Consider the following 21,379-nt stretch of genomic DNA (forward strand, 5'->3'; position numbering starts at 1 on the left):
AGGCCCGAAACATCAGCCTTCCTGCTCCTATGATGCTGCTTGGCCTGCTGTGTTCATCCAGCCCTGCAACTTGTTATCTATGAAGAGTTTAGTCAGTTGGGTACGAATCCCTGGAATTCCCTCCCTAAGGGACACTGTGGGTCTACCCTACAGCACATGGACTGCAGTGGTTCAAGAGGGCAGCTCAACCCCACCTTCTGAGGGGGGACAACTAGGGACGGGGCGATAAATATACCTGCAAGGTAGTAATTGCAAAGTACAGGGTGGTTGTGGATTCTGGAACTGGGGGGAAATACTCTGAGAATCAGCGTGTTCAGGTCAGATTTCAGGAAGCACTTGGACAAACAAAGGAAAAAAAGCCCTGGATCCCCATTAGGGAGGGTGGGTGAATACGACAGTCTTTGGTTTCTCATTGGCGGGTGGCGACGTCAATCTTTATCATTTGTGGGCGGTACTACAGTCCCGGCTTTCCCATTGGCGGTGGTGGATGTCAATCACTATTTCATGGGTGGGATCGCCCCAAAACGTCGGTAGCGGAAGTCGATGTTATTGGCCGCCTTCCCACAGTCCGCTCTTCTCATTGGCAGGGGGCCACGTCAATCATATGTGCCGGCGGGCGGTGTGCACGCCTCTAGCTCCATCTCCATTGGCGGAAAGCGATGTCACTCAGCTGCATGGTTGGGGGATGGATCGAGGAACCTGTTGGGGAGGGATGACGTCAACACGCCGTACAGGTTCGGGTCAATGCCTCCCGCTCCCTATTGGCGGACAGGGACATCAATCGTCTTCTTCCCGTGGGTGGGATGATGACCCTCGTTTCTGATTGGCGAAGGGAGACATCAATCACACACCGCGCCAGGGTCACGTGTTGAGAGGAGGTCGCCCGCTGTCCGGTAGGTTCGTGATTCTGCATCTTGTATTTCTCGCTGTTCCCCGTCCCCCCCCCTCGTTTCTCCATTTCCTTCCCCTCACCCGCGCTCAGGCCCTACAATTACAGGAGCGCTGTCCAGTTTTGATCGATAACTGACTCTTAACCCATCCCCTCTCCCGACCGTTATTCACGGGGCGGCATCGGAAGAAGGGCAGCTACCCAACCACTCTGAGCATGCGCGGTGCCGGCTCCAGGGGCATGCGCAGTATACGCCCTCCTCCACAAGATCAGTGCAAAATTACCCCCACCCCAAAAACACACACGCTCAATGCAAAATTGACCCCCCAACCCACAACACAGACACAATGCAAAACTAATTCCCCCCCCACACACACAATGCAAAATTAATTCCACCCCACACACACACAATGCAAAATTAATTCCCCCCCCCACACACACACACAGTGCAAAATTAATTCCCCCCCCACACACACTCAATGCAAAATTAACACTCAATCTCCCCCCACCCCCGACAAACTCTCTGTGCAAAATAAATAAGATAACAAGGCGTAGAGCTGGATGAACACAGCAGGCCAAGCAGTATCAGAGGAGCAGGAAGGCTGACGTTTCGGGCCCAGACCCTTCTGAAGAATGTGTTCATCCAGCTCTACACCTTGTTATCTCAGATTCTCCAGCATCTGCAGTTCCTGCTATCTCTGTGCAAAATAAATGTGTGCCTCACACAGTCAAAATTGCAGGATCCTAGCAGACAGATTTTTATCATTGACAGCCACGGGTGAGTTGCCGGAATACTGGACACTGGCTAATGACGTGCCTATATTTAAGTAAAGCTGCGAGGTGAGCCTGACATCAGTGGTAGATGAGTTGTTAGAGGAGATTCTGAGAGACAGGATCTACATGGTTTTGCAAAGGCAGGAACTGATTAGGGATTGTCAGCACAGCTTTGTGCTTGGGAAATTGTATCTCACAAAGTTGATTGAGTTTTTCGAAGAGGTGACCAAGAATTACATTTAAAAGACATTTGGACAGGAAAGAAAAGGAAAGGTATGAGGGATATGGGCCAAACACAGGCAAATGGGACTAGTTTATCTTGGGAAACTGGGTCGACATGGACAGGTTGAGCCGAAGAGTCTGTTTCCATACTGTAATTCTATGACTCTCAGTGCAAAATTAAGAGCCCTCCTACATACATAGACTATCTTAGTGCAGAATTAAGACCCGATACAGACTCAGTACAAAATTAACCCCCCCACCACACATACACAGCAGTGCAATATTGATGCCCCTGCACAGACACTCAGTACTGTGGAACTCATTGCCACAAAGGACTGTGGAGGCCAAAGTATTAAATGTTGCTAAGACAGAGTTAGGGAGCTTCCTGATCAGTAAGGGAGGGGATCAGAAGTTGTGGGGAGAAAGCAGGAGAATGGGGTTGAGAAACATATCAAACGATGGAGCAGACTCAATCAGCCTGAATGGCCTTATTCTGCTCCTATATCATGATCTCAGTTCACAATCTCCATTTCTCCATCACTCTCCAGAGTTTGCACTAAATGTGTTTCGGGTTGTTGGGCACTGAGCATGACAAGTGTAGAGCGAGAAGCAGAAAGAGACATGTCGTGATTTTGCTGGACTCTGCTCAGCCACTACCCCTTCTCTGTCATTGGGTTACCCCAGCGTTGCAATTTGTACCTGGAAGAGGGGAGGTGACAGCCTAATGGTATTATCGATGGACTGTTAATCCAGAGACCCAGGTAACATTCTGGGGTCTTGTGTTTGAATCCACCCACGGCAGATGTTGGAGTTTGAATTCGATAATAATCTGGAGTTAAAAGTCTCATGATGAAATCATTGTCAATTGTTGGAAAAACCCATCTGGTCCATCAATGTCCTTTAGGGAATTAAACTGCCATCCTTACTTGGTCTGGCCTACATGTGACTCATAGCAATGTGGTTGACCCCCTCTGGGCAATTAGGGATGGGCAGTAAATGCTGGTCTAGCCAGCGATGAACGAATAGGAAAAAGCACCCCCTGTCCATTAGCTTCCCGAATGGGTGAAGTCCCTTTGCTGTTTCTCTGATTCCCCGAACCTACAAGAGCATAAACACAAGGCATAGGAGCACTCGAATCTGCTTCACCTGTCAACGTGGTCACGAGCAACCTTGAGTCTCAACTCCAATGTCCCATCCTTTCCCTGTATCCCTCAAATCCGTGAGAGAAAATGTCTGTCCCGGCCTCCAAACAACAGATCATCCGTGACCCTTTGGGGCAGGGAATTCCAACAACTCACCAGCCCTCGAGTGAATGAATTATAGAGTCATAGAGATGTACAGCACGGAAACAGACTCTTCGGTCCAACTCGTCTAATGCCGACCAGATGTCCTAAATCATATTGGCCAGCATTTGGCCAATATCCCTCTAAACCCTTCTTATTCCTGTACCCCATCCAGATTCCTTTTAAATGTTGTAATTGTACCAACTTCCACTACTTCGTCGGGTAGCTCATTCCATACACGTATTCCTTCTCTCAGTCCGAGGTGACTGCCCCCTTACCCTGAGTCTGTGGCCCCTCTGTTTTTTAGGTTCCCCAGCCCAGAGACCTGGGGGGAAATAATCTCTCGGTGACTACCCTCATCAAGCTCCTTCTGAATCTTGTCTGTCTCAAAAAGATCACCCTCTGTCCTCCGAAACTCCAGAAACTATCGGCCCACCTTATTCAACCCTTCATCTCCAGGCCCAACAGAAGCAAATCACTGCAGATTAAATAAAAACTGAAGGTGCAGGAGAAACTCAAGTCAGGCAGCATCTGCACAGAGAGAAACCGAGTTAGCGTTTCGAGACAGATAAGACTCTTTCTCAGGACCCGAGTACTGTCTCTCTCTCTCTCTCTGCAGACCTGCTGAGTTTCCCAGCAATTTCTGTTTTCCCTTCCTCAGTCTCTTGTGAGGCTTTGCTGGGATTGCATCCTGGGAGTTATCTAAGATTAGCTGCTTTTTCCTACCTGTTAACATACCTGCAGCAAGACTCTCCTGCCCCACAGCCTCTACCCTTTCCCCATGACCCACTAAACCCCTACCCTGACCCACAGCCCTAGCCCTGCCCCAGGGTCCTCCCCCTGCTCCACATGGCACAGGGGCCTAACTCCAGGTAATGGTCTCACCAAGGCCCTGTACAACTGAAGCAAGACCTCCACGGAACCATTGAATCGTACAGTACAGAAGAAACCCTTCGGCCCATCGAGTCTGTGCTGACCTATCTACCTGAGTCCCACTTTCCAGCACTTGGCCCATAATGGGATGTTTTGACATTTCAAGTACTGACTCGCATACTTTTTTTAAAGGTTGTGCAGTTTCCCGCCTGACTCCCCTCCTCAAGTCCTCTCTAAACCTCCTGCCTTCCACCTTAAAATGATGCACCTTGTTACTGACCCTTCGAAGATGGGGAACAGCTGCTTTCTATTCACCATGTTCATGCCTCTCATAATCTTACCCACCTCTATCAAGTTCCCTCTCAGTCTGCTCTGCTCTCAAGGAAACAACTCAAGCTTATCCAGCCTCTCTTCATCATCAAAAATGCTCCATCCCAGGCAACATCCTCGTAATCTCCTCTGCAAGCCCCTCTCTCCAGAATGATCACATCCTTCCTTTAGTGTGATCTTCAGTGGACCACGACTTATTCTGAGATTACACCCTCTGGTACTAGACTCTCCCACAAGGGGGAAAACAACCTGTCCACATCTCCCCTCTCAGGTTCCCCCCCCAACCCGAGAATGTTGTGTGTTTTAATAAGGTCACCTCACATTATTCTCAACTCCAAACAGTAGACACCCAACCGTCTCAACCTCTCCTCATAAGACAGTCCCTCTATCCCCAGAATCAACTCCCAAGCTCTGAACCGCCTCCAATGACAGTCGATCTCTGATTAGATACGGGACCCCAAAACTGTTCGCAGTATTCCAGTTGTGGTCTGACCAGTAGAGTTTTAGCAAAACCCCATATGTTTATACTCCATTCCCTTTCAAATAAAGCTTAAAACAGAAGGTGGAGTACTATTTAAATAGTGACATGTTGGGATGTATGGATGTAAAATGGGATCTGAGTGTCCTTGTATACCAGTCTGTTGAGACCAGACCAGGAGTATTGTGTGTAGTTTTGGTCTCCTTATCTGAGAGAGGATATCCTTGCCATAGAGGGAGTGCAACGGAGGTTCACTAGGAGGATGTTGGGAATAACAGGACTGTCCCAGGTTCATCTGGATCTGTATTCGCTGGAGTTCAGAGGAATGAGAGGGGGTTCCGATTGAAATGTATACAGTTCTAACAGGGCTGGACAGACCAGATTTGGGGGGATGCTTCCCCTCCCTGGTTGGGGAGTCTAGAACTAAAGGTCACAGTCTCAGGATATGGGTTGGAACTGCAGGAGACAGAGGGTGGTGGTGGAGGGATGTTTTTCAGACTGGAGGCGTGCCACCAGGATTGATGCTGCACCCACTGCTTTTTGTCATTCATATAAATGATTCGGATGTCAATTAGGAGGCACTTTTAGTAAGTTTGCAGATGACACCAAAAGAGGTGGCGTGGTGGACAGTGAAAAGGATCATCTCAGTACAACGGGACCTTGATCAGATGGGTCAATAGGCTGAGGAGTGGCAGACAGAGTTCAATTTAGATTAATGTGAGGTGTTGCATTTGGTAAGGCAAACCAGAGCATGACATATACAGAGGTAGTAGGAACTGCAGATGCTGGAGAATCTGAGATAACAAGGCCCAAAACGTCAGCCTTCCTGCTCCTCTGATGCTGCTTGGCTTGCTGTGTTCATCCAGTTCTACACCTTGTTATCTCAGGACTTATACAGTAAGTGGTAGAACCTGGGAAGTATTGCCAAACAAAGAGACTAGGGATGCATTGGATAATTCCTTGAAAGTGGAATAAAGGTAGATAGGATAGTAAAGAAGGTGTTTGGTACGCTTGCCTTCAATGGTCAGTGCATTGAGGAGAGGAGTTGGGAGGATCATGTGTGGCTGTACAGGACATTGGTTAGACCACTTTTGGAATAGTGCACACAGTTCTGGTCTCCCTGCTGTTGGAAGGATGTTGTTAAACTTGAGAAGGTACAGAAAAGATTTACAACGCTGTCGCTGGGACTGGAGAGTTTGAGTTAAAGGGAGAAACTGAACAGGCTGGAGCGTTTGAGGCTGAGGGGTGACCTTTATAGAGGCTTATAAAATGATGAGGGGCATGGATAGGGTGAATAGCCAAGGTATTTTTCCCCAGGGTAGGGGACTCCAAAACTAGAGGGCGTAGGTTTACGGAGAGCGGGGTAAGATTTGAAAACGACCTGAGGGGTAACTTTTACACGCAGAGGTGGGTATGTGTATGGAACAAGCTGCCAGAGGAAGTGGTGGAGGCTGGTACAATTTACAACATTTAAAAGGCATCTGGATGGGTACATGAATACGAAGGGTTTGGAAGGATATGGGTCAAATGCTGGCAAGTGGGATTCGGTCAGATTGGGATGTCTGGTCGGCACAGACAAGTTGGACCAAAGAGTCTGTTCCCTGCAGTGTGACTCCATGACTGAGATGAGGAAACATTTCTCCTTCAGACAGTTGTGAACCTATGGAATTCTCCACCACAGAAGGCTGTGGGAGGCTGGGTCACTGAAATGCTTTCAGGAAAGAAATTGATTAGAGATTAAGATACTAAAGACATCAGGGCTTATGGGGAGAAAGCAGGAATACGGCATTGAGATCAAGGATCAGCCATGATTCTGTTAAATGGCAGAGCAGACTGGAAGGGCTGAATGGCCTGCTCCTAGTTTCCATGCTTTCTCTTCGAGAACCCACAGGCACGAAAACCTGGTTGTACACAATCGAAAGAAGAACAGGTTCCAGTTAGGCAGGTGGAATAATTCAGATTTACTCATGACCCAGACCTTGGTATAGAGGCTACAATTTCTAAATGTCTGATTGATGCAAGAAACACGAAGCATAGTGAACTCTTCAGGAAAGTGCAGAAGTCCATGAAATGCTGGCGTGGGCAGAAAAGTGGCAGATAAAGTTTAGCGCTGACAACGTGTGAATCGATCATTTTGGCTGCAAGGTAGGGAGAGACAAAAGAACACACAAGGACCCCATTGAAAGGTTGCGTATGTGCACAAACTGACAAAGATGGCAGGGCTGAGGGAAGGAGCAATCAATAAAGGACACTGTGTCCAAAACTCTACTCACAAGCAAGGAGGACAAGAGTGAAGAGGCAATGTTTATTCTCGACTGGATACCACTCACCCACAAACAATACCACTCATCCCACCCCACACCCTCAAAACGACACTACTGGCCATTCCCCCATACCCGGTACCACTGTCCCTACCATTTTCCCTCCCCCTGCCAACCAACCCTCACACGCACACAACAGGCTGCCAGATCAGAATACTAGATACTGAATGTTAACTCCGTTTCTCTTTCCATCATCGGAGCTGCTGAGTTTCTCTGACACTTCCTGGTTTCTCTTTATTTCAGATCTCCAGCATCCGCAGTACATTGCCTATAGTTAGTCTTAAGGTGGTTGTTAGCTTGATGCTAAGCGTACCTGGGATTGTTTGATAAGTGCTGTCCGAACCTGGATTCGTGGCCAGTATTGGACGCAGTGTTCGATGCTGCTCGATACTTTGTGTTTTAGAAACGGGTGGCACCTACTTCCCCGAAAATCAGCACCGCTTCTCGTGCGGTGTAAATTGTTGCTCCTTTCGAAGTCTTCACAGTCTTTGTCCTCACGAGTGCGAGGTGAAAAACCTGCGACAGCGAGCCTTTCCTCTTTAGCAAGTGTTGTTCTTTTTTTCTTACAAGCTCCCTCTTAGCCGGTCTCGTCTTCCTTATTACAGGGTTGTAGCGGGTGAAGGCAGGAAGCTCGAAACCACCTTTGGGTTGAGGACAGCGCACTGGATGGAAGGAGAAGGTAGCCACCGTGGCCCCAGCCCGGGAGAGAGCCGGTACGAGTGTGATGTGTGCGGGAAGCAGTTTGCCTACACCTCCTCACTGTCGAGGCACAAGAGCAGCCACGTGGGCGGCACGTGGTACGAGTGCGAGGACTGCGGCAAGGGGTTTGTCTACCTGGCCAAGCTCAACACACACCGACGTACCCATGACAAAGCCCGGCTGTACGCCTGTGCCGACTGCGGGAAGGGCTACCTGCACCCCTCGGTGCTAGAGGCCCACCGGCGCTCCCACACTGGAGAGAGGCCCTTTACCTGCCCGGTTTGCGGTAAGGGGTTTACCCAGTCCTCTGCCCTGTGCTCCCACCGCCGGGTACACAGCGAGGAGCGCCCCTTTGGCTGCGGTGAGTGTGGGAAGAGATTTAAGAGTGCCCAGTGCCTGATGAAACACCAGCGGCTACACACCGGCGAGAGGCCGTTCGGCTGCCAACTGTGCCTGAAACGTTTTGTCAGCGCCGGGGGCCTGCTGACCCACCAGCGGGTACACACGGGCGAGCGCCCCTTCGCCTGCTCGCTGTGCAGCAAGAGTTTCGCCCACGCCTTCAGTCTGCGCACCCACCAGCGGGTACACACCGGCGAGCGCCCCTTCACCTGCTCGCTGTGCGGGAAGGGCTTCACCCAGTCCTTCAGCCTCCGTACCCACCAGCGGGTACACACCAGGGAGCGCCCCTTCACCTGCCCGGAGTGCGGTAAGGGCTTCACCTACTCGTCCAGCCTGCTGGGGCACCGGAGGGTACACACAGGCGAGCGCCCCTTCACCTGCCCGCTCTGTGGGAAGGGCTTCACCTACCTGTCCAACCTGCAAGCTCATCGCCGGCTCCACTCTGGGGACAGGCCGACGGCACCTCCTGCCCCGCTCCCTCCCGAGGGGTAGGGGGCGCTGCTCCTGCCGAGGAGCCAGTCAGAGATCCCAAACCACGAGCTCTCACCTCCCTCAACTTTCCAAATCACTGCCACCATTCAGAAGCTCACCAGCCCCCTCCCAAACCCCTTGTCACTGGGTCAGATGCAGTCGCAGAATCATCCCATCATGCCTGCACCAATTCTATCCCCGTATGGTCCAATCTCCTGCACTTTTCCCCCCATCCCTGTACTCCATTTCTATCCAAATAACCATTCTGTGACCCTCTGCAATGCCTCAATGGAACCTGTCTCCCCCATATTTCCAGGCAATTCATTCCACACCCTAACTACTCGCTGGGTGGAGAGGTTTCTTTCCCCCATCACCCTTACTTTGTTTCCACTTCACCTTAAACCTCTGTCCCTCTCGTTCTTGATACTTTACAATCGGGAACAGCTTCAATCTATCTATTCTGTCGATCCCCCTCTCATCAATTTGAAAGCCTCTGTCAGATCTCCCTCTCAGCACCTTCTCTCCAGGAGAACAGTCCCCAACTTCTTCAATCTGTCTTTGCAACTGAAGTGGATGCTTCGCACAAATAACCCACTACCATTTGTGGAGGCTGATCTGATCATCCTCAAGTCCACTTTCCTGCCTTTTCCTCTCGATTCCCCTTCCCGATTGAAAACCTCTCTATCTCAGCCGTAAATATACTTAATGCCCCAGAATCAACAGCCCTTCTGCGGTAAAGAATTCCAACAGATTCACTGCCCTCGGAGAGAAGAAATTCTTCCAACTCTGTACACGGTGCGAGGAATGTATGGACTGGAGATGAGATACAGGAGGGGGAGTGCATGCAGTCCCGAGTAACCCGTCTACCTGGCCCTTCGAGCGCCACGACCCCTCGATCCCAGTCCCATGTGGAGCAGAGTCTGAGGATCACACTATCTGGCTTAGCAGCTCCTCTCAGACCCCGTTAAACTAAAGTAAATTCAGGTCACCTTCCATCTTTAAGGTCTGTCTCGAATATGGCACAAGGATTTCAGCAATTCCAACACTTTTACACAGGCTGTTAGGAACAGTCCACAAACGTTGGAAGTGACACTCACTTCCTGAGGAGGACTCCAGAAAACATTCACGCCACACAAGTGGCAGGTAATGACCATTCCCAACAAGGGTGAATCGCTTAGCCATCAACCCCTGATGTTGAACGGTGTTACCAGCACTGACTCTGCCACTATCAACATCCTGGGGATTACCATTGACCAGAAACTGAACCAGACCCTGCCACATAAACACAGGGGCTACAGTGAGTAACTCCACTCCTGACCACCCTCCCCGCACTGCCCCCCACCCCACAGCCTGTCCCACCATCAACAAGGCACAAGTCAGGAGTGTGAGAGAATGCTCCCCACTTGCCCTGGATGGGGGCAGCTCCAACAACACTCGAGAAGCTCGACATCATCCAGGGACAAAGCAGACCCCGCTTGATTGGCACCACATCCACAAACATCCACTCCCTCCACCACCGACGCTCAGTCGCAGCAGTGTGTACCAGCTACAAGATGCCCTGCAGAAATTCACCGAGGCTTCTTAGACAGCACCTTCCAAAACCCAACGACTTCCATCTGGAAGGACAAGGGGCAGCAGGTCCATGGGAACACCAGCCCTCTGCAAGTTCCCCCTCCAGGCCACTCCCCATCCTGACTTGGAAATATATTGGCCGGTTCTTCAGTGGTGCTTGATCAAATTCCTGGAATTCACTCCCTCAGGGACATTGTGGGACTACCCTACAGCACATTGACTGCAGCAGTTCAAGAAGGCAGCTCACCCCCACCTTCTCAAGGGGTGGATGACGACGGACTGGCAATAAATGCTGGGCCCAGTTAATGACACTCACTTGCAGTGCAGACATCTGTTGTCAATTGGAGAAGCTCTCAAGATGCTTTTCTGCAAGCTACCTGTATGACCATCTCCAAACTGATGAAACCACTGTTCAATCTCTGCAGCGAACAGTTAATAATGTCACTAAATCCTGGAGAGACGACACGTGTCCCTGTGAGATTCACTGGGACTCCGAATCATTCACCTCAGCTTTACAGCTTGTGGAAAGTGTTTCTCTGGCATGACCCAGCTGCTGACGCCTTACAGTGTCTACGTTGTGTCTGTGCAGAGTTCGATCCCAGCTGGATGGCTAACTTCATGAGCTGTGCTGGATATTAACATCCCCTGTCAATAAACTATCTGTTTTAAACACAGCAATTTTCAGTCATTCTTTCCAAAATGCGCTGATGGAGGACATGAGAAGTGGGTATCAGGAGGAGGCCGTTTGTCCCTTTGATGCCTGCTTTTCCATTTGACACCATTGTGGCTAATGTGATTGTGGCGCTAACCCCACCTTTCTGCTCACCCCCTTTTGACTTCCTTTGTGGGTCAAGTAAAGCTCTCTCTACACTGTTCCCCCATCAAACATTCCCAGGGACAGGGACAGCACGGGGTTAGATACAGAGTAAAACTCCCTCTACACTGTTCCCCCATCAAACATTCCCAGGGACAGGGACAGCACGGGGTTAGATACAGAGTAAAGCTTCCTCTACACTGTCCCCCCCATCAAACACTCCCAGGGACAGGGACAGCACAGGGTTAGATACAGGGTAAACTTCCTCTACACTGTACCCCCATCAAACACTCCCAGGACAGCACAGGGTTTGATACAGAGTAAAGCCTCCTCTACACTGTCACCCATCAAACTCTCCCAGGGACAGGGACAGCACAGGGCTAGGTACAGAGTAAAGCTCTCTCTACACTGTCTCCCCACCCACCCACTCCATCCCTGAATCAAACACTCCCAGGACGGGGACAGCACAGGGTTAGATACAGAGTAAAGCTTCCTCTTCACTATCACCCATCAAACACTCCCAGAGGAGGGACAGCATGGGATAAGGATACAGAGTAAAGCTCCCTACACATTTATCCCCCCCCCCCCCCCCATCTAACACTCCCAGGGACAGCATGGGGTTAGATACAGAGTAAAGCTCCCCCCTAAAATTTATATTCACACTCTTATACATAGCATTGACTGAAGAACCCTCTGTTATATATACATTAATAAAGTTAATATAAATGATGATGACTGAAGCCCTCTCAGTATGTATACATTAACATGGATAATATATAAGGTGCTGAGTGAACCTTCCCCTACATATTTACATGGTGCTGACTGCTGACCCTGTGTGCAGACTCTGCTCCCTGTTGGTGACAAGAGCTCCCCTCCTGCCCCGGGCAGAATATACATCCTCCCCAGTTCCCACTCTCTCCCATTGGCGGGAGCCATCCACGTTACCCTCCCATTGGTGGGAGCCGATACGTCACCCACCCATTGGCGGGAGGACACCGCACCACTCTCCCATTGGTGGGAGCCCGCCAGAGGACACCGCACCACTCTCCCATTGGTGGGAGCCCTCCAAGTCACTCTCCCATTGGCGGGAGGACACCGCACCACTCTCCCATTGGCTAGACAAATCGAACAATTCTCCTAATGGCTGCGTGGTTCGCCACGCTCGCTCATTGGCTGGATAAATCACTACACTCCCATTGGCTGGGGAAACCACACGACATCCTCCCTTTGATTGGATAAATCAGCTTACCCTCCCTTTGATTGGAGGATACCCCTACACTCTCCCATTGGATGGAGGACTTCCCGGCCCTCCAGGGTTCCGCCCTTCTGATTGGTCGGCTCCCAGGGTCACGTGAGGCCGGGGTGCGGCGCTTGGAGAAGGCTCTTGTTCGACACTGGTATGTTCGGGTTCGTGTTTTATTTCGGTGATATTATCCGTTAGATGCAATCACATAGGCACACAGGCGGTGTAGTCGGGAAAAGGGAAAGTCCGGGATCGGTGTTCAGCAGCACGCTGTGCCTTCAGCGCATGCGTCAGAGCCATCCCATTTCGATGTCTAAGAGCACATTCCAAGGCGCGGGGCAGTCTGGGTAAAGTGTACCGCCATTAAACCGTTATATTACCACCCAGGACTGCACCACCATTAGACCATCCTAACACCATAGGAACAGGAGGCCCATTCAGATTGCACCACCAATTCATAAAACCACGGGAACAGGAGGCCCATTCAGACTGCACCACCATTAGACTATCATAACACCACTGGAACAGGAGCAGATCCCATTCAGACAGTACCATCACCTGGGAGCAAAATTGAGCCATGTAATGACTGAATACGTTCATTTGATTGTTAGTGCAGCTTTTAATAAAAATTACTTTTGGCATATGGGCATCACAGGTTGACCAGCATTTATTGCCCTATCCCTAGTTGTCCACTTAAGAAAGTGGTGAGCTGCCTTCTTGAACTGCTGCAGTCCACATGCTGTAGGTTGACCCACAATGTCCCTTAGGGAGGGAATTCCAAGATTTTGACCCAGCAAAAGTGAAAGAATAGTGATATATTTCCAAGTCAGGATGGTGAGTGGCTCGGAGGGGAACTTGCAGGGGATGGAGTTCCCATGTATTTGCTACACTTGTCCATCTAATGAAAGAGGTCATGTGTTTGGAAGGTGCTGTCTGAGGATCTTTGGTGAATTTCTGCAGTGCATCTCGCAGATGGTACACCCTGCTGCTACTGAGCATCGGTGGTGGAGGGAATGGATGTTTGTAGATGTGGTGCCAGTGAAGTGGGGGTTGCTTTGTGCTGAATGGTGTCAAGCTTCTTGAGAGTTGTTAGAGCTGCACCCATCCAGGACAAGTGAGGAGTATTCCATCACACTCTTGACATGATGGAGGGACGGGCTTTGGAGGGAATCAGGAGGTAAGTTACTCGCTGCAGGATTTCTAGCTTCTGCCTTGCTCTTGTAGCTACTTTGTGTGGCAAGACCGATTGAGATTCTGACCAATGGTAAGCCCCGGGATGTTGATAGTGGGAGGATTCAGTGAGGGTAACACCATTGAATGTCAAGGGGCGGGGGGGGAGAGTGGTTAGATTGTCCTGTTGGAGATGGTTATTGCCTTGCATTTGGGTGGCGCGAATGTTACACACGTGCTTGGATTTGTTCAGCTGAATCCCATTGATCAGGCATTCCGGTCTGGACATGGCCTACCTATGGGTTGATTGGTTCTGAACTCATCTTGCAGGGGATGTCAGTGTGGAGGAGCTGTAGTCGGGGAGCTCTGAACAGACACACGCTGGGACTTGACTGTATCGCTGGAAACTGAGGCTTGTCGGCCTTTGGGCATGGAAGGTGGAGGCAGCAGCGATGATAACAACAGCATGGACAAAGCATCCATCTACTCCCAGACTACCCTGGAGAACCATGCATGCCTGCGGAACACAGGACAGGTGCCCAGATCCCCGTTTCCCTGCCTCGTGTGTGGCAAAGTCTTTGCCTACCCCTCATGCCTGCGGGTCCACCAGCTGGCACACACCGAGGAGAGGCCGTGCCGGTGCACCGACTGTGGCAAGAGCTTCAAGAGCCCCCAGGAGCTGCGCCGACACAGCCGGCTCCACTCAGGGAGGAGGCCCTACACCTGCTCGGTGTGCAGTAAGGGCTTTGCCCAGTCCTCCAATCTGCTGGCCCACCAGCGGGTTCACACAGGCGAGCGGCCGTTTGCCTGCACTGTCTGTGGCCGTACCTTTGCTCGCTCCTCCCACCTGCTGCGGCACCAGCTGGTGCACACTGACGAGACGCCCTTCGAGTGCTTCGAATGTGGCAAGGCCTTCAAGAGCGGCCAGGAGCTGAAGCGGCACCTGCAGGAGAAGGACGGCGAGCGGCCATTCGGCTGCACTGTGTGCGGCAAGGCCTTTGCCCGGTCCTCCAACCTGCGGGCACACCGGCGGACCCACACCGACGAGCGACCTTTCAGCTGCCTGGCCTGCGGCAAGAGCTTCAAGCTGGCCAAGTACCTGCGTCAGCACCAGGCCGGCCATGACATGGATGGGGGGAGGCCTTGTGCCTGCCCAGTGTGTGGCAAGGCCTTCACACTGCCCTCCGCACTGCGGGCACACCGGCGGATCCACACCGACGAGCGACCTTTCAGCTGCCTGGCCTGCGGTAAGAGCTTCAAGCTGGCCAAGTACCTGCGTCGGCACCAGGAAAGCCACCGCGAGGGAGTAGGGGCTCGGGACGGGGAGGTAGCTGGCACCACGGAGACCTGGAGCTCGGGGTCTCTTTAATCCCTGCAACAAGAAACAGGACCGGGGGGTGGGGGTCTGAATGGAGCCTGTTACACAGGAACATGAGCCCATTCAGCCACCTCCATGAGCCTGTTACACAGGAGCAGAAGGGGGCCCCATTTAGCCTCTCCCCCCCCCAAACCATTCGTCATCTGAACCTTCTGGCACTGAGAATTCCGCAGATTCACCTGCGTCAAGTGAAGAAATTTCTCCTCATCTCAGTCTAAAATGGCTGCCACGTCACCCTTAAACTGTCTCCCCTGCCCAATGCATTCCGCCCAGGCATGGCTCAGTGAGATCCCTCTTGTTCCTTTCAACTCCAGAGGCTATCAGCTCTTTGTCCTCCAGATAACCCCCTCGCTCGAGGGACCAATCTGGTGAAGCTTCCCCGTACTGCCTCCAATGGACGATTGTCATTCCTTACTTATGGAGAGCAGACCTGCACACAATTTCTGTATGCCTGTACTCCAAACCTCTTGCAATAAAGACTGATGTGGCATTTGCCTTCCTAATTTCTCACTGTACCTGTGTACTGACTTTCTGCATTTCCATGCACACACAAAGAATGCCCTCCATCCCCCCTCCCCAAGTCACATTGGACACCAACACTTACAATATTCACGCCTTTGGGAAATATCTGAGTTTTCTACTTCAGACCAAAGTAGGCTAGAATGAAAAAGCAGGGATGTACTGCTGAAGCTGTGTAAGGCTCTTGTCAGACCGCATTTGGAATATTGTGAGCAGTTCTGGACCCTGTATGTGGAAGGATGTGCTGGTCAAGGAGGGGGGGGTGTCCAGAGAAGGTTACAAGAATGATCCCGGGGATGAAGGGCTTGTCGTATGAGGAGCGGTTGAGGACTCTGCGTCAGTACTCGATGAAGTTTAGAAGGATGATGAGGGGGGGAATCTGATTGAAACTTACAGAATACTGAGAGGCCTGGATAGGGTGGATGTGGAGAAGACGTTGCCACAAGTAGCAGAGACCAGGACCCGAGGGCACAGCCTCAGAATGAAGGGACAACCCTTTAGAACTGAGATGAGGAGGAATTTCTTCAGTGGGGAATCTGTGGGACTCATTTCTGTAGAGGATTGTGAAGGCCAAGTCATTGAGTGTCTCTAAGACCGGGATAAATAGGCTCTTGATTGGTAAGGAGATCAAGGATTATGGAGAGAAGGCAGGAGTTTTGGATTGGGAAACACATCAGCCATGATCAAATGGCCTAATAACTGTTCCTATGTCTAAAGTGTGGACAATATCTCGTTCTCCCAGACTATACTTCATGTGGCAACCAGTTGTCCCTTTGCTTAATCTGACACGGCAGACACTCTGTGTAGAACAACAGAAAGAAACCAGGAAACCATTCAATTCATCAGGCCTGTACGAGGTGAATATACCAGCTGCCCACTTTGAAGGAGGTGCAGGAGAAGGTAGAAATGGATCTGTATGTACATAAGTCAATAAATGTGACAGGACACGTGGAGAGAGCAGTTCATATAGCAGACAGTGTCCTTGGCTGTACAATCGGTGCATAGAGTACCAGAGCAAGGAGGTGATGTTGAACTTGTTAGACCTCAGCTGGAATACTGAGCACAGTTGTGAATGCTGAATTACAGGAAAGACAGGAACACATTGGAGACAGTGTGCAGAAGTGATGTACAAGGATGGTTTCAGGGATGTGGGAATTCAGTTAGGAAGAATGCTGAGGTGAGATCTGAGAGGCATTTTCAAAATCATGAGCAAGGCTGGGGGCTGTGGGGATAGGGAGAAGCTGCTCCCGCTCTTAAGAAGAACAAGATTGAGGGGATGTGGATTTAAAGTGATTTGGAAAAGAAACAAATAGATAACCAGGGAGCTCCAAATTTGTTAGCGTCACCGTTTTTCTTTGTGTGATCGTGTCTGCCCATAAATTCTCGCTTTGGGATGCCTCCCATTGATTTGTCACTGAGCTTCTTGCAGTGAGCTGTTTCCAATCCACTTTTGCCAGATTACCTCTCAGCTTTGTTTAAAGAAAAGTCTTCCCCCAATTTAGAATTCTTACTCCTGCTCTTTATCCCTTTTGATAATGATGCTGAATGTAACTATTATGGTCACTATTTCCAATATATTCACCCACTATCACTTCCTCCACCTGGCGCAGCTTTGTTTCCTGAGACTAAATCTAGAAGTGTGCCCTGTCTCATGGGACTTGTCCAACAGTAGCTGGAAAGTTCTATCAAACAAGATGAGCCCTTTAGGACTTAAAACGATACCTAACTCCTTGAAAACAATCAATATTTTGGCATCAACCAATCTCTGTGGCAGGGACCTCTACAATTTCATCGCTCTTTGGGTAAGGAAAATTCTCCTCATCTCAGTCCTAAATTGCCTACCCCATATCCTTAGACTGTGACCCCCCACCTAGTTCTGTCCCCCCTACCATCGTTCCTGCATTTAACCTGTTGACCATCCCTTCTGATGATGAATTTCTGCAGTTCATCTTGAAGACAGTACACACTGCTGTGACTGACCGTCAGTGGTGGAGGGAGTGGATGTGCCAATCAAACGGGGGCTGCCTTGTCTTGGATGGTGTTGAGCTTTTACAGCACAATCCAGGGCAAGTGGGGAGCATTCCACATCTCACATTGGTTATCACTGTGGAGGGTAAAGTGGCGTCCTAGAATTGCCACAAAAACGGAAGTTGCTGGAAAAGCTTAGCTGGCAGCATCTGTGAAGTTAAAAATCTGCTAACGTTTTGGGTCTGCTGACCCTTCCTCAGAATTGCTGTCAGTTACAGAAGTGATGCAGCTCAGAAGGAGACCATTCAGCCCATCACGTCTGCACCACCTTGTGAAATGAGTGTCATTACTGAGTGCCAACCTCTTGCTCCCCAGTTCCCAACACATCCGTGAACTCTGTTTTTATCCAAACCATCGTCCAATGCCCTTCCTAGAGAAAGCAGGAAAAGGAAGGGAGAAACAGACTCAGCAGAAGCGGGAATATCTTTGTTTTGGACTCAAGAATGGAATAGACATTATTGACACGTGCGCTCGAATGAGTGCAGTGAAAACATTATAATGTCGCCTCTCGGCAGTAATCACCAATTTTGGCCATAAAGGGGAAGAGGGATCCTGAAATGGGGGAGGGCAAAGACAAACATGGAGGAGAGACACACACAAGGAGTAGAGAGTGGGGAAGTGACACACATGGGGGATAGACACACGAGAGGGAGGAGCACCCATTGGGGGAGACACATGTGGGAGTGTCACATGGGGTCAGACACCCAAGGAGGAGGGTATCCATTGGAGGAGACACACATTTGGGAGTGACACATGGGAGATAGACACCCAAGGAGGAGGGGAACCCACTGGAGGAGACACACATGTGGGTGTGTCACATGGGGGATAGACACCCAAGGAGGGGAGGAACCCATTGGAGGACACACATTTGGGAGAGTCACATGACAGCTCCCGGAACGTTGGAGCCCGTGGGAACATCTGAAAGCTGACCTCACAAAGAGAAGCCAGTCCCGCCCTACACTCCAGAGTGTCTCCCATTGGTTGGAGGAGCAGACCGGTCCTCCCCGATACGCGCTCATCCCATTCGCTGGGCTCACCGTCGATCATTCGTGCTGGGCAGGTAAGACCTCGCCCCTCCCCGCCAGTGTCCCACCCGATTGGTTGGAGGACCAGACCGGTCCTCCGAACTCCGCGTTCACCCCATTGGCCGCGGTCGCCCGTCCATCAGCGGGCGGGTCGTCACGTGTCGCCCGCCGCCGCGGCCGTCGATCGTTGGGTACCGTCTCTCTGTCACAGGCTCTGCTTCAGGTACGGCTTCCATTTATCGCCTCGGGCCGTAATTCACCCGGTATCTGTTTTTGAAAAAAAAAAATTCTCTGCAAATTCCCTCTCCCTCCGCTGAGGTGTTGTTGGGGCGGGGAGGCGCCGCGGACCCGCCTCCCTTCAGGGGCGTTGGGTGGGGGAGGGGTAACGGCTGGCGAGCATGCGCGGTGAGGCACCGATGGCAATGGGCGTGGCCGACGATGTCTGGCGGCGCATGCGCGGAATGCCAGTCAGGACCCTTGGCAAGTATGTCAAAATCAAATAGCCATTTCGTGGAGGAACTTTAGGTTTGTGTGCCTGTGGAACGGTGGGGAGGTGGTATTTGCTGCGTGGTGGCACAGCAGAGCTTGGCACTGTGAGAGAGGAGGGCATTGCTAGTTTTGGGTGGGAATGTGGACACGGGGTGCATGCTGATGCTGATCGGCAGTTAACTGCCAGGACCCATTTAAAATTTAGAGATGGTGGTATCAGTGCGGGGTGGGGGTGGGCTGGCCTTGGGGTTCCGCTAGCTTCCTTGGTGGTTGTGTGAAGATCTCCACTTGACCTCTGGTAAATCCCTGGTCTTCTCCTTTGCCCGGTACCGATTCCCATCGTTCCTCCGCCATTCCCCCCCAACCCTGTAGACGGCACCCCGTTACCGTTCTGATGTGCTCCTTTCCGGCTTTCAGGGGATCCTGCAATGGACGGCCCGGGGCGGCCGGGGAGGCCAGAGCGGGAGCGGAGCATGGCAGAGCCTGAGGAGCCAGGGGGAAAGCTGGACGTGCCAGGAGGAGGCAACGTGGCCAGCGGAGGAGGAGGAGGAGGTGCCGAAGGCACGGGCAAGGCCTACACCTGCCCGTTGTGCGGCCGGGGTTTCACCCAGTCGTCCAACCTGTCACGGCACAAGCGGAGCCACAGCGCTGAGCGGCCGTGCACCTGCGAGGTGTGCGGTAAGGGCTTCCTGTACCCCTCGCAGCTGAAGACTCACATGCTGGGCCACAGCGGTGAGAAGCCCCACACCTGCCCCCGATGCGGCAAGGCCTTCTCCCGCATGTCGGGCCTGCTGACCCATCAGTGGGTGCACACTGGAGAGAGACCCTACACCTGCACCGTTTGCGGCAATGGCTTCACCGACCCATCGAGCCTCAGCGTCCACCAGCGGGGCCACACCGGCGAGCGGCCGTATGTCTGCGCCGAATGCGGCAAGGCCTTCGCCCACTCCTCCACCCTGCTGGCCCACCAGCGGGTACACACCGGCGAGAGGCCCTATGTCTGCCCAGACTGCGGCAAGGCCTTCACCCAGTCCTCGGTGCTGGTGGCTCATCGTCGCCTGCACACGGACGAGCGACCCTACATCTGTGCCATGTGCGGCCGAGCCTTTGCCCAGTCCTCCTCGCTGCTCACCCACCAGCGGGTTCACACCGATGAGCGCCCCTTCGCCTGCCCGGTCTGTGGCAAACGCTTCCGCTGGCTCTGTAACCTTCGCACCCACCGGCGCACACACACTGGCGAGCGCCCCTTTCCCTGCCCACTGTGTGGCAAGCGCTTCGTGGACTCGGGCAACCTGCAGGCCCACCGCCGGCTGCACACCGGCGCCAAGGATTTCTCCTGCACCGTGTGCGGCAAGGCCTTTGTGCAGCAGGCGGCGCTCCTGGTTCACCACCGGGTACACACTGGCGAGCGGCCCTACATCTGTGCTGTCTGCGGCTGCGGCTTTGCCCTCTCCTCCACCCTCGCCATCCACCAACGCCGCCATACGGGCGAGAGGCCCTTCACCTGCACCATCTGCGGCAAGGGCTTCTCCCAGTCCTCCGCCCGTCTCAAGCACCAGCGGGTGCACCTCGCCGAGGAAGCGACCAGGGAACCAGCTTCCTGAATGCTAACCATACCCCCCGACCAACCTCAACTACCCCCTCCCCTTCCCCAAGCACTTTCATTCCTTAACTGCCGATCCCACGACGGTGGTCAGGAATCGAACCTGCGTCGCTATCATAGAATCCGAGGATTTGTGGAAGGACGACTGGGCTGACCGGGAAAGGGGGAGAGAGAGCTGCTGGATCAAGAATTCCTGAAGAGAGGGAAGCAGAGTTAGATCATTAGACACAGGAGCAAAATTAGGCCATTCAGCTCATTGCTCCACTATTCGTTCATGGCTGGTACGTTTCTCAACTATCATTCTCCTGCCTTCTCTCCATAACCATCGACCCCCACCTTTGCTAATCATGACCCTGTCTAATTCTGTCTTAAAGACACTCAATGACTTGGCCTCCACAGCCCTCTGCAGCAATGAGTCCCACACATTCCCCACTCTCTGGCTGAAGAAATTACTCCACATCTCAGTTCAAGAGGGTCGGCCCTTCACTCTGAGGCTGTGCCCTTGGGTCCTAGTCCCTCCTACTGGTGGAAACATCTTCTCCACATCCACTCTACTCAGGCCTCTTGGTAAATTTCAATCAGATTGCACCCCACCCCCCCAAGTCCTTCTGAACTCCATCAAGAGTCCTTAACCGCTCCTCATATGACAAGCGATTCATCCCTGGGATCATTCTCGTCATTCTCGGGTCTCCTCTGGACCCCCTCCATGGCCAGCACATCCGTCCTTCGATATGGGGCCCAAAACTGCTCACAGTATTCCAAATGGGGCCAGACCATTATACAGCCTCAGCAGTACATC

At 52.0% G+C, this 21,379-nt stretch overlaps 2 protein-coding genes across 2 annotated transcripts; both read left to right on the forward strand.

Moving 5' to 3' along the window:
- The first annotated feature begins 578 nt into the window (after nt 1-578).
- LOC109924859 (zinc finger protein 91-like) lies at nt 579-20,581 on the forward strand. Its single transcript, XM_048619052.1, has 6 exons — nt 579-893; nt 7,776-8,756; nt 12,581-12,699; nt 13,976-14,865; nt 18,549-18,711; nt 19,395-20,581. Exons 2-6 carry the CDS (start codon nt 7,837-7,839, stop codon nt 20,579-20,581), a joined length of 3,279 nt encoding a protein of 1,092 aa, XP_048475009.1. The 5' UTR covers nt 579-893; nt 7,776-7,836.
- On the forward strand, nt 12,442-15,429 carry LOC125481021 (gastrula zinc finger protein XlCGF64.1-like). The gene is made up of 2 exons (XM_048619155.1): nt 12,442-12,522; nt 13,869-15,429. The coding sequence occupies exon 2, from the start codon at nt 13,969-13,971 to the stop codon at nt 14,905-14,907; it is 939 nt and encodes a 312-aa protein (XP_048475112.1). The 5' UTR covers nt 12,442-12,522; nt 13,869-13,968; the 3' UTR covers nt 14,908-15,429.
- Nucleotides 20,582-21,379: the final 798 nt, after the last annotated feature.

This window comes from Rhincodon typus, chromosome 42 (assembly GCF_021869965.1).
Source record: "Rhincodon typus isolate 14 chromosome 42, sRhiTyp1.1, whole genome shotgun sequence".
NCBI classification, from domain to species: domain Eukaryota; kingdom Metazoa; phylum Chordata; class Chondrichthyes; order Orectolobiformes; family Rhincodontidae; genus Rhincodon; species Rhincodon typus.

Excerpts from the sequence above, each read along its gene's own strand:
- LOC109924859 (XM_048619052.1), top strand. The coding sequence starts at position 7,837 with ATGGAAGGAGAAGGTAGCCACCGTGGCCCCAGCCCGGGAGAGAGCCGG. Across the intron at positions 8,757-12,580 it reads GCCCCGCTCCCTCCCGAGGG|GCACACAGGCGGTGTAGTCG; the intron begins GTAGGGGGCGCT and ends GCAATCACATAG. Across the intron at positions 14,866-18,548 it reads TAGGGGCTCGGGACGGGGAG|TGTCCCACCCGATTGGTTGG; the intron begins GTAGCTGGCACC and ends CCTCCCCGCCAG.
- LOC125481021 (XM_048619155.1), top strand. The coding sequence starts at position 13,969 with ATGGAAGGTGGAGGCAGCAGCGATGATAACAACAGCATGGACAAAGCA.